At 37.0% G+C, this 12,510-nt stretch overlaps 1 protein-coding gene across 1 annotated transcript; it reads right to left on the bottom strand.

Moving 5' to 3' along the window:
- Positions 1-5,642: 5,642 nt before the first annotated feature.
- Positions 5,643-6,581, bottom strand: LOC114027957 (olfactory receptor 1N1-like). The gene has a single exon (XM_027842100.1). The coding sequence runs from the start codon at positions 6,579-6,581 to the stop codon at positions 5,643-5,645; it is 939 nt and encodes a 312-aa protein (XP_027697901.1).
- Positions 6,582-12,510: the final 5,929 nt, after the last annotated feature.

Here is a 12,510-nt window from a genome sequence, read left to right as displayed (position 1 = left end):
GTACTTGTTAAGAATATACAATGCTTTTCCAAAAGCATTCGTTCATATTTTTTTCAGATATCTTGATGTAAAAAATCAATTATTTAAAAAAATTAAGTAAATAATCATATTCTGGGGTTTTACACAGAAAGCAAATTATTATAGTTTACTCAAAATCTAGAAAGACACTGACTTCTGTTAGCTTGGATATGTCAAAGTTTTTTATATTAGCCCTTAAGACAAAAATAAAGAAAAAATATTTTTAAACTGGAGTCCAATGATCTCAAGTTGGTTCAATGAAGTAACTCCAATACATATCATTCTAGATACAATTTATCCACCTTAGTTTTCATAGATTTCCTAATTAGTAGTCAGACAATTCATCATATAAATCACTCCTATAGTATAAGCAAACTTGTAAACCATACTCCATATTGACTGTGAGTGTTTGTGTTGGAGGAGGAAATCTCAGTTCCTCAGTAAACTAATTTTACTGGTCTTAGAATTTACAAGGCTTTTATTAGTCACATATATTTTTGCATGTCTTTCTTTCAAAGAGCTAATAAAATTTTATAACCTTACCAAAGTTGAAGATCCAGAAGACCTGACAGGTCCCCAAAGAACTTCACAATCAATGATAATTTACAAAGTCTTTTGTACTTTTCCCAAACACTAAATAATTATCATTGTTATTCATTTTAAAGAAAAAAAAAACCAATGAAATGCTTAAGATAATTTTGTTAACCACAAGAACAAAAGTCCCTAATAGTGATAATCAAATTCAAAATTTCTCAGCATTCAGATCAAAAGAAAAGCTAATTTCCTAATGTGTCATACTCTCAGTATCATTTTTCAAATTATCAGTAGGGTGTTTTTTTCTGTAAAATGGTTTCCCTAAATCACCATGCAAAAAAATCAGAAGCATAATGTTAACATACAACAATATCACAGATTTTAAACAGGGACAAAAAACTTATTACCCAACTAATAACCCCTTAATCCAACTGAATGAATTTCTGAATTATTTTACATGGGAGAAATCACTGCTTTTGTCTACCATTTTGGCATTCTATACTAGTTACATTCATGAACCAGCACAGAGTAATTGTAATCCTATTGATCTTATATTTACAAATGTGATACCAATAGTCACCATTCTGAGCATAGATTAACATATTATGAATAATACTTTTTCCTAATTTATCAAAATCCAATATAAATCTAAATCTTAAATTGCTCAGTTTTCAGTTTTCATGCTGCATGAATCCAGCTACTTTTCCACATCAATAAGAACATCAAAATCAGCTAAATAAAGATTGTAGATAATGTAATGAGAAATCTCAAAACCAATTTTAACTATCTGAGGAAGAAACAAGCACTTCTCCAAATACAGTTCACAGTTTTGCAGATAGGGAAATCTTCCTTTTCTCTTCTTATCCAAATGAGACCAAATTAGCACAAATGTTATTATTCACTACCAATTCATAACAAAACTTTTACTTTTCCCTGATCAAAATCTAAAGTTTAATGTTTGTATATAATTTTTCATTTACATTCATTTTTCAAATTTTGAGCTCCAAATTCTCTTTCTTCTTCTCTCTTTCCTCCCCTCTCCCTAAGACATAAGAAATCCATACATGGGCAATCATGCAAAACACATTTCATATTATTCATGTTAAAGAAAACAGACAAAAAAAGTGAAAAATAGTATGCTTTGATCTGCATTCAGATTCCACCAGTTCTTTCCTCTGAGGTAGAGAGCATTTTTCATCATAAGTCCTTCAAAATTATCTTGCTGTATTGCTGAGAATAGCTAAGTAATTTACACAATATTGCTTTTATTGTGTACAATGTTCTCCTGGTTCTTCTCTCTCTCTCTCCTCTCTCTCTCTCTCTTTCACTCTCTCTCTCTCTCTCTCTCTTTCTTTTTGCCTATTCCCAATCTGACCAGAATTAGGAAAAAAGAGACGGGAATATATCATTTAGAAGCAACTTTTTTTTTTTTGGCAGAAAAGTTCTCAGTCTTTTCCTACACACTCCAAAGTTTTTCTTTGTTTAAATAATCTTTTCATTATCTTCTACTGAAAGTTGATTGGGAAGGCTGGTTATTTAGCATGAATTGAACATTCCCTTTTCTAGCACCTGGGTAGTTAGCAGTAATTACACAAACCAGCAAGAAGTATTCTTGTGGAAAATACCAGTCTTGGCCAGAATTTCACTGCAAATATTGTCTCTGGGGTGCCTGAATCTCCAAAGATTGAGTTTTTGAGACAAGTGATTGGACACTAGGTTAAAAATATGGAAAGGAGGTGACAAAGAATGCCAACACTTTTATTCTAGTGAAGTCTTATAAAGAGATGGGGTTTTTTCTCTTTTCCTGAGAAAAAAGATGCATTGATTTTTATCTGCCCAAATAAACCAAAAACTCATTTGTTTAGGGAATTAAACCTATTTTACTCTTTAGAATTTGTATGGCTTCATAATCAAAGACACCAAATAGTAGCCAGGGTCATTCAGAAGAATAAATATAGGACGACCATTTAAATTGATAGAGTTCAACAAGTACAGGCTTAGACAAAAACAGCCCTTCCTAGAATTTTTTTTTCCTAGTTTACCAACAGACACTAGAGATGGTTTTGTTCTAAAACAGACTGACAAATCTCATAATGACTGGTGACCCCTCTAAACAATGTTTGAGGCTTATTTATATGATCATTTCATAGTTTAACATTGCCCACTCAAGCTTTACATCAGATTTATACTGAAGGACATTCTCTCTCCCAGAATCAGGAATTTAGAATGGAAAGGAGGCCAAGACAATTGATTACACATAAAGGACAGATTAGTCTCTTTCTTATTTGCCTGCAGGAAATAAGGTGAAGGGGCACAGAGTCTGGGGAGGGGAATCCTAATTGCAGTCTGGGTATTCACCATGAAATAGGAGAGACCCTGCTACTGTATCAACACAAGGTTCATCAATCAAGCTGTTGCATTTGAGTCCTGAATCAGAATGCCATGATATCAGTCAGGGTAGCTGAACATCTGATTTCTGCCTCAGAGTTTAATGGTTTATGTCTAATGGAATATTCAGGCACAGGAGAAAGACAGAAAAAGGTACAAAAATATACAAAACACTGAACTGTAATTGTAGATCTCTCAATTTAGAGCCCAAAGGTGCTAAACTGTAATTCCTAGTTCCTCCTCTAAAAGTCTCCAAATAGGTCAACTCACCTAGTGCACACTGGAAATTTCTCTGAGATGAGGATTTGAAAAAGCCTGGTTTAGTACAATCCCATATGGGTCACTAATACTGTTACATACATTTTCTTTAGGTCATTGACTAGCCACTGTCAATTAAGCCAGCATGAAACAGAGACAATCAATCAATATTTATTAAGCATCTACTGTGTTCCCAGGCACTGTGATAAGCACTGGGGAAACAAAAAGTTGTAAAAGGCAGGCCCTACCCTCAGGGACCTCCCAGTCTAATTGGGGGAGACAGTAAGCAGACAAATATGTACAAATAAGCTATAAATATGATAAATATGACATAATAAGTAAAAGATGCTAGAATTAAGAGAGGGTGAGAAGAGCTTCCTGTAGAAGATGGGGCTCTAGTTGAGATTTAAAGGAAACCAGGCAAACCAGTTGGCAGAGATGAAGAAGGAGAGCCTTCCCGGTAGAGAATATGCACAGCAGTGAGAGATAGTGTCTTGTTTGTGGATCTGCAAAGAGGCCAGTATTACTAGATCAAAAAGTATGTATCAGTGGGCAGGAAGACTGGAAAAGTAGGTGGAAGGGGAGGGAGAGAATTGTTCAAGTCCTTCTTTTGTAGCAATTAAGTTTTTTGTACCCATTGGGCAAATAAAGACGACAATGAAGGAAACTAGCTGTTGTAAATTGGTCCTACAATTCATGCAGGGATCATAGATAGCATAAATGGTAAATATGGAACAAAATGGAATTAGTTATATTAATTATTAACAGACTACTCTTACGTCATAAAGATTTACTTCTAACATCACTTTTTTCTGCGATGTGTTCTGTTAAGAACAGAATATTCTGAACATATTCCTTTCCATAATGAAGCCTAAGAATTAATTCTTTTTTTTCTGAGTTTACAATCCCCTAACTCTTCCTGGCATCTTTCACATGCAATGTTGTCTAGTTATACACCATCTGTTCTCTACCTGTGCTGTTGACTTTTTATTATTATTTTGGAATTTTTATTGATTTCTTTTGTTTTTATATTACAAACATTCACAGATTTCTTTCACTTCTTGAGAGGTCTCTTGTAAGAAAAGAAAATAGTTAACTAAAATTAATAATACAGTACCATTATCTGAAAGAGGATGGAATATTTCACATCTGTAGTACCACTGTTGCCCCCACTTACTTATTAAAATTAATAGAAATCAATTTTCTCTCCTTCTCACTCTCCCATCCTATTGGAAAAAATGGAAAAGGAAAACAAATTTCTTGTAATATCTACTTTTAGTTAAGCTAAACAAATAATCTTAATGCATGTATGCAAAAACACATCCTAAATCCCTCATCTCTCTTTAATGGATAGCATGTTTCAGCTTCAGTCCCCTAGAATCCAAGTGGTCTCTCAGAACACAAGGGGTAAATGAAAAGTCTTATGCTTGTGTTAAGAACAAAATAGCATCATTTCATTTGAGTCTCCATATTTTTGGTAATTTATTTCCTCATTTCTTATACCACAATAGTAATCTATCATATTTTCATACCACAGTTGATTCAGCCATTTTCACTTAATGCTTTTTTCTATAAGTTACTAGTTTTGTTTTGCCATGAGAAAAGTAAGACTGAATTAAGTAGATATTAGCACATCAACATTTTGAAAACAAACAATTTTGAGGGTTTAATAAACTAATGAAGAATGAAATAAGCAGGACCAAAGAACAATTTATAAAATAACAACTCTAAAAACAAACAACTTTGAGAGTGATAAGAACCCTCATCAATACAATGATCAGTCCAGATATGGCAATTCTGCTGTTATCTAACCTCTCCTATTCATTCTTTTGAGATAATTGGATGATGTGTCCCATGTGGACCAATCAAAGGAACCACATTGAATAGCATGAAGAAGAGAAGATTTAGAATGATGAGAGGGGTGTATGGTGGTCTTCAAGAAATGAAAGGCTCTCATGTGAGAGAGGTATTACAACACATGTTCCTCTTAGTCCCAAAGAAGCAACAGGTAGAATTTTCAAAGAAGCCTATTTTGGTTTGATGTAGGGCTGAAGTTGGGCTTATTGTGGAGAGGATTCTTGGTCCATTATCATTTAGATTAGAGATTCTTAGATGTCCCTTCCACTACTTGAAGTCTGTGGATCAGACCATTATGTCATTTGATGAGACATTTTTGGATGTCAGTTCTTTCATCTGAAATATCGCTCCCAATGTCATGCCATCTGCAAGTTATATCAATATGGAATCTATGGCATTTCAAGCCATTGTTTAATATGTTGAATAGTACAGTGCCAAGGATGGAGCCTTGGGGCACTCTACTATAGACTTGTCTGTAAGCTATCTTTTACCTATTTGCAAATGTCTTTCCAAAAAAAAAGCAAAGCTAGGTTGGAAGGATAAAATTAAGGGGAGGCTCAGCACAAAGGGCCAAAGGATTGGTGTGTCTAAGAGGCAAATATCTTGCCTCTAAGGAGACTCCTTAGGGCCATTTTCATGTCTTGGTTTCTCAGGCTATAGAGGAAAGGGTTGAGCATTGGAGTTACTGCTGTGTATACCACAGAGGCCACAATGTCTTTGATGGGGAAAGTAGATGGAGGACTTAAATACACGCTGAAAAGTGTACTGTAAAAGACACAGACCACAGAGAGGTGAGAGCCACAAGTGGAGAAGGCTTTTCTCCTGCCACCTCCTAAGGATGGCATTCTGAGGATGGTAGAGACAATGTAGATATAAGAGACCAGTGTGTATAGGAAGGGAATTGCCAAAACTGGACCACCAACAAAAAAGACAATTAATTCATTTAAACGAGTGGGAGAGCAGGAAACTTTCAACAGGGGGCTGATGTCACAAAAAAAGTGGGATATTTCCCCTCCCACACAGAAGGAGAGTTTGGCCATGAGCAAAGTGTGTAACAGAGCATGGAGATTAGTGATCACCCAGCACACACTCACCAGAAGAACACAGAGCTGGGGGCTCATGACTGTGGTATAATGGAGTGGCTGACAAATGGCCATGTAGCGATCATATGCCATCACAGAAAGCAGGAAGTTGTCCATGTCCCCAAATGAAAATAAGAAATATAGCTGTGCCAGGCACCCTGTATAGGAGATGCTATGAAGCTGTGTATGCAGGTTATGCAGCATCTTCAAGACTATACTGGAGGACAGACCAATGTCAGCAACGGAGAGACAGGCCAGGAAGAAATACATAGGGGTGTGGAGGCGAGCTTCAGAGATGATGGCAAGGAAGATGAGCACATTCCCTGCCATGGTGACCAGGTACATGCAGAGAAATAATCCAAAGAAGAGGTGTTGGTGTTCTGGCCACTGGGAGAGCCCCCGGAGATGAAACTCAGAGACACTAGTCTGATTTCCAAGTCCCATGTCATTGATATGCGAAGTGGTAACAAAACAAAAAACCTAAGAAAAAAAGGAACCTTCCTTCAATATGTTACAGAGTGGAACAGAAAGAACTAGAATAAAAATCAGGATAACAAGATTGTTTGGGAATCCACTGGTGCCTTCATGGCTTTTACTCTATCTCTTCACATCTCCTCTGGGAATTTACTTGGTTTACCATTACTTTCTCTCTTTCTCCCACTTTCTCAGCAAATGCTATCTACTTCCCAACTACCAATAAATATACTCACAACTCCCTTACCCTTAGAAGTTCATCTCTTCACTCCCTCAGACTATAGCTCCATATATCTCCCCCCTTTATGTGCTAAACTCCTAAAAAGAGTAGACAACTGACTACTTGCACTCCTATCACCCTCTAATCCCTTAAATAAAGTATCTAGGCTCCACTGCAAGGAAGAGTACTGAGGTTTGTATGAATCAACATGTTTTTCTCAAGCAGTCTGTAGACCAGTCTTATTTTTGCATAAACCCAACAGAATTCTACCTCGAAGGGCAGAAGAAGAAAGAATCCTTTAACATAAATACTTTTACTGCTATTTTATAAAGAAAAGATCCACATGTGTCCCATTTGATCAATATTGGGAAAGTGCTATTGCTGTGGAGCACAAAAAATAACTGCTAAGACAGGGCAGGGCTGAAATTCTCCGAAAAAGCTTTATGGCACAGTAGATAGAACGGTGAACTTGGAGTCAGTGGGATCTGAGTTCAAATATAGCCTCAAGAATTTATCAAGTGCTTGACCCTGGGCAAGTCACTTCACTGCTATCTGACTCAGTTTCCTCAACTGTAAAATAGGAATATTTGTAGCCTTTTTTCCAATAGTTTTTGTGAGGATTGAATAAGATATTATTTGTAAAGTTCTGAGTATAGTGCCTAGTACATAATCGGTACCCAATAAGTTATTTTTTCTTTTTCTTCTTCCCTGCTTCTTTCCCTCCTATTTTCCTTCCTATCTCCCCAGAGCCATTTCTAATGAAGGGAAACTTTAAGGGCCATCAAATGCATTTTAATAAACTATAAAAACCTTAAAACATAGAGAGTTGAAGGAAATATTTTTAAAAATGCAATTCACAATGAGGGTACATTCTAATTATGGCTTCTCTGAAACCTATTTTCTTGGCAAGTTCCCTAGAGTACCATCAGGTTAAGTGATTGATCCAATGTGACATAGCTAGTATGTGTCACAGGCAGGATTTGCACCTTTTACTTCCCAATATAAGACCAACCCATGATCTGCTATGTCCTACATCCATTTCTTAGTTAGAAATTAATAATGTATGCATTAAATTAGACTCCAGCTTCATGCCTTGTGTGTGTGTGTTTGTGTGTGTGTGTGTGTGTGTGTGTGTGTGTGTGTGTGTGTGTGTGCTTGAATGCTTTGAGTTTGCAAAGAGAAACAACATAGTATAGAAAAGAGAGGACTTGTCTTAGGGTCAAGAAAACTGTGCCTGTGACACTTACTGGCCATGTGAATTAGGCACCTCCCTTCATCTTAAAGTGTTCCAGTAACACTCTTAAGAGTACAGATAGCAGAGCAGTAGCCCATCTGCACTGGTAAAGGAAGTTTCCTTACCTAGAGCTCCCTATGTGGATGAAAACTCAGGTCTGGATTAAAATTAAAAAAAAAAGTTTGTAAAACACCCAATTTACACTACCTTTACCTTAGTACAAGCCTATTATTATCACTCACCTGGACCATTCTACTAGCCTCCTCACAGGTCTTCTTTGTTTTCTCTGTTCTCTTTAATCCATCCTTCATAACTGTACTCCTACACTAAAAAGTCCAGCAATGACTCAACAATACCTAAGGGATTATGTTCATGATTTTAGTCCAATACTCAAGGCCTGATACAATATTGTACTACATTATATTTCTAGCTTTAACTCATGTTGATCCCCACAATATATTTAATTTGGGAGGTAGGGGTTTAGATTGCTGGACTTGGAGCCAGAGAAGACCTGAAATTAAATTTGGCTCAAGACTCTTACTTTCTATATGACCTGGAGCAAGTTATTTAATCTTTATCTGATTCAGTGTCCTCATCTGTAAAATGAGTGTTATAATAAGAGCACTCTCATCCCAGAGTTGTGAGGATAAAATGAGGTAATACTCATAAAATGCTAGGTAAACCTTAAATCACTATGTAAATGCTATTTGTTGTTGTGATGATGATTAGTGTTACAAACAGGACTGCTGGCCATCTCTGTGTTGTTTCTCTACTTAACTTTTAATATGCCTTTGTTCAGGTTTTTTCTTATACCTGCAATTCCCTCACTCCCCCCTGCCAGTTAAATTGCTACTCCATCTCTGAATCTCATTAAAAATGTTATCAGTCAGTAATGTCTTGGGCTTCATAGAGAACCTTGTTTACACCTTGATTACACACCTGCCAGCCCTAAATTTTCTAAAGTCTATTTGTGTAACAGAGGTAATACGGTCGTGATGAACAGAGAACCCAACTCTGAAAGATCGAGATTCCACCCCCACCTCTGACAATATTGCCTGTATGACCCTGAGAAGTCACTTAATTTCTAAGTGGTCATATGCTCTTTGACAGCACCAGTTTCAGTGCAGTTGTAAACCTGCTTTGGTCAAGGGAGTCTCTTCACTGGAGCATCCCTTAGGCAGTTAAATCTCAGGTTGGGATAAAAAAGAATCATATTACAAAGATACAGACAGAACATTAGATTTTTTTTGCCATCCTCTACCTCCAGATATTTTTTTGATTTCATATATTAAGAAAGTCCAATGAGTGGATAATTCTTCTGCCACTATTCCTCTGCTCCAGATGATAGGAATTCAAAGACTGGTTTAGAGGAACTGGGAAACTCCTCTGTCTCAATCAGAGGATGCAATGTGTTCTGCAATTTGTTGATCTCTTGATGGTGCAAGTGACTTGGAAGGAAAAGACTGTGTCCTTAGTCTTGGCATTGAGAAGCACAAGTGTGGGACTATGGAGCCCCAGACTGAGCTGGAGTGAACTGAGGAACAAATATCTGGGTCCTAAGTGCACTCTCTCTCCCCTTTCTCTGCACCCCCCCCACCCTCTAGCAGATGAGAGCTCCTCTCTTCTTAACTGGTGCTGGGACAGTCTCTGGGAAAAAAGTCCCCAAAGATTTGTTAGGGAAAATAAGTAATTTTCTGATCATTTATATCCTCTCCAGACCTTTCCCTCCTGGGACAGAGGGGAGAGTCCCCAGGATGAAGTTCAGAATTGTTTGTGCTCTGAGCTCCTTAGAACAGCTAACCTTCCATTGTCTTGGGGGATTCTTCCTCTGACACTTGGAGTAGAGGACAGAAGGCAGTGTTCTCAGAGATGGACCCCCTGGGCTCTGAATAGATGTTTCCTGAACAGAATTCTTGACTCCATTCCTGTTCTGGTGCTAGGCAATTTTAGTTTTTTTGCTCCATATTGTCTATCCCAGGTCTTCTTTCACCATACTCTACACCTGGAACCTGGAAGGACAGGGTAAAAATAGTTAATCAATCAATCAATCAAACAAACATTTGTTGAGCACCTGTTATATGCCAAGAGTGTGCTAGGCACATGAGTAAGAAAGATAAGAATGAAGTCATCCCTGCTGTGCAGGAGTTTACATTCTGTCAAGGGAGGAAAAAAATCTATACTAATAGGTTTAAAAAAGAGTTAAAGTGAATTCCAGGTCAGGGTGATATACAAACATTAGCAACTCTTCAGGGATCAGGATAAGTCATCCTATAATCATCAAATCTGCTTAAACTTCGAGAATGTAAATTTCTTTTTAAAATATTTCAAACATTTTTATTGATACCTTTGGTTGTTATATTACCTACATGTCCCAATGTATCATTCCTTTGTTCCCTCTCAGAGACTTATTCTTTCTAACAAAAATAAAAAATGGAGAAAAAGTTCATCAAAATTAAAAATATATTTTCAACATTCCATACAGAGTATCACATTCATATTGATTGATATCCAGCTCTCTGAGGACAAGTCCCTCTTCCTTTCCTTAACTTTGCTGATTCATTCATGATGGTGAACAAGTCCATTACTAGCACCATTCTAAAAACCTTTCTCGTGTGGTAGAATTTTGCTAAGCTTGTGCAACTTGCAACTTCCATTGTGAAGTTGGAGAATCCTGCATGCCATCTGAGACTTTAGTATGTCTTCAGCAAAGCAAGACACACACACACACACACACACACACACACACACACACACACATTTCATTCAGTCAATCAACAAGCATTTATTGTCTATTATGTTCTAAACACTGTGCTCAACTCCGGCAGTATAAAGAAAGGAAACAACAGATCCACTCTTCAAACAGCTCATAGTTTAATGTGGAAATGTCATGCAATAACTATGTGCAAATAAGATATATTCAGGATGAAAAGATAATAATAAAATGAGAAAGACACTAGAATTAAAAGAAGTTGGGAAAGGCTTCCTATGGGACAGTGGTATCAAACATATAGCAACTGAGCCACTAAACAACACATTAGATTGCCTGCCACCACATATTGACTTAGAAAACCACAATTTAACATTATCTATATTTTATTGTATTTTTATATATTTTGTCAAATTTTTCCCAATCTCATTTTAGTTTAGTTCTTGCCATACTCTGTTGGGGCAGCATGTTTGACATCTGTGCTGTAGAAAGTAGAATTTTATTAGGTATTTGAAAGAAACCAGGTTATCCTACAATGAGATGGCAATGAAGAGGGAGAGCATTCTAAGCATGAGAGACAACCTTCAACAATGCCTGGAGCTGAAAGATGGAGTATCCTGTTGAAGAAAAACAAGAAGGTCAGTGTTACTGTATCACAGCGTACATGGTAACTTATAAGATATAAGAAGACTTAAATGTAGGAGGGAGCAAGGTTGTGGAAGTCTTTTAGTGCCAAACAGAAGATTCTGTATTTGATCCTGGAGATAAAGAGCCTGTGAAGTTTATCCCATCCCTTCCTGTCTTCTCCAGAAGTTTGCCCCCACTGTCACCCCCATCCTCTTATCTTCAATATTTCTCTATTTTTGGCTCTTTTTCTGCTGCTTACATGTACACCTATGTCTCCTCCATCCATAAAATTCCTCAATTAATTCAAGAATACCTACTAGTTATTATCTTGTATCTCTCCTCCCACTTGTGGCTCAGTTCCTTGAAAGAGCTATCTCCATAAAGTGTTTCCACTTTTTTCCTTCTCATTTTCTTCTGAAGACTGCACTATGGCTTCTAGCCTCATCATTCAACTGAAACTGTTCTATCCCAAAGGTACCACTGATCTCAAAATTGCCCAATCTAATGGTCATTTCTCAATCTTCATTGTTCTTGACCTCCTGGCAGTGTTTGACATGGTGAATCATCATCCTTGCTTCCCAGATGCTCTCTCCTCTTGAGGTTTTTATGTCACTACTCTCTCCTGGTTCTTCTCCTGCCTTCGATGGTTCTTTACCCATGTCACACCTACTAAACATAGGTCCCCAAGGCTCTATCTTGGGTCCTCTTCTCTTTTCCATCTCCCATCTATATGCAGATAATTTCCCAGACCTGTATTTTCAGCCCCAGCATCTCTCCTAAGGTGATTAATTCTTTATCCTGTGTTTTATATTTGATTTTATCCTGTGATTTTATTCTCTACCATATTCTATATGTTATATAAAAAGCCTGGACCTCTTCTCTGTGCTAAAGTTCAGTTTTCCCCTCTTTCTGGTTAGATATCAAAAGTTGAGCTTTCCCACAATTGCTGCTAGTTTAAAAAAATTCTGGACTCAATACTATTACAAAATATCTCAGCATTTCCTGCAAGGTTTGTGGGGTTACCTCTGACAAGATAGGAAAACTTGACTTTGTCCTATCTTTAACAATTAATGTGGCCTTATCTAATTCCCTAGTCACCAGTAAGTCTGCC

The sequence above is a fragment of the Vombatus ursinus genome, unplaced genomic scaffold (genome assembly GCF_900497805.2).
Source record: "Vombatus ursinus unplaced genomic scaffold, bare-nosed wombat genome assembly UNPS02014864.1, whole genome shotgun sequence".
NCBI lineage: Eukaryota > Metazoa > Chordata > Mammalia > Diprotodontia > Vombatidae > Vombatus > Vombatus ursinus.
The sequence above is the reverse complement of the archived record's forward strand: the minus strand, read 5'-3'. Positions and strand labels throughout refer to the sequence as shown.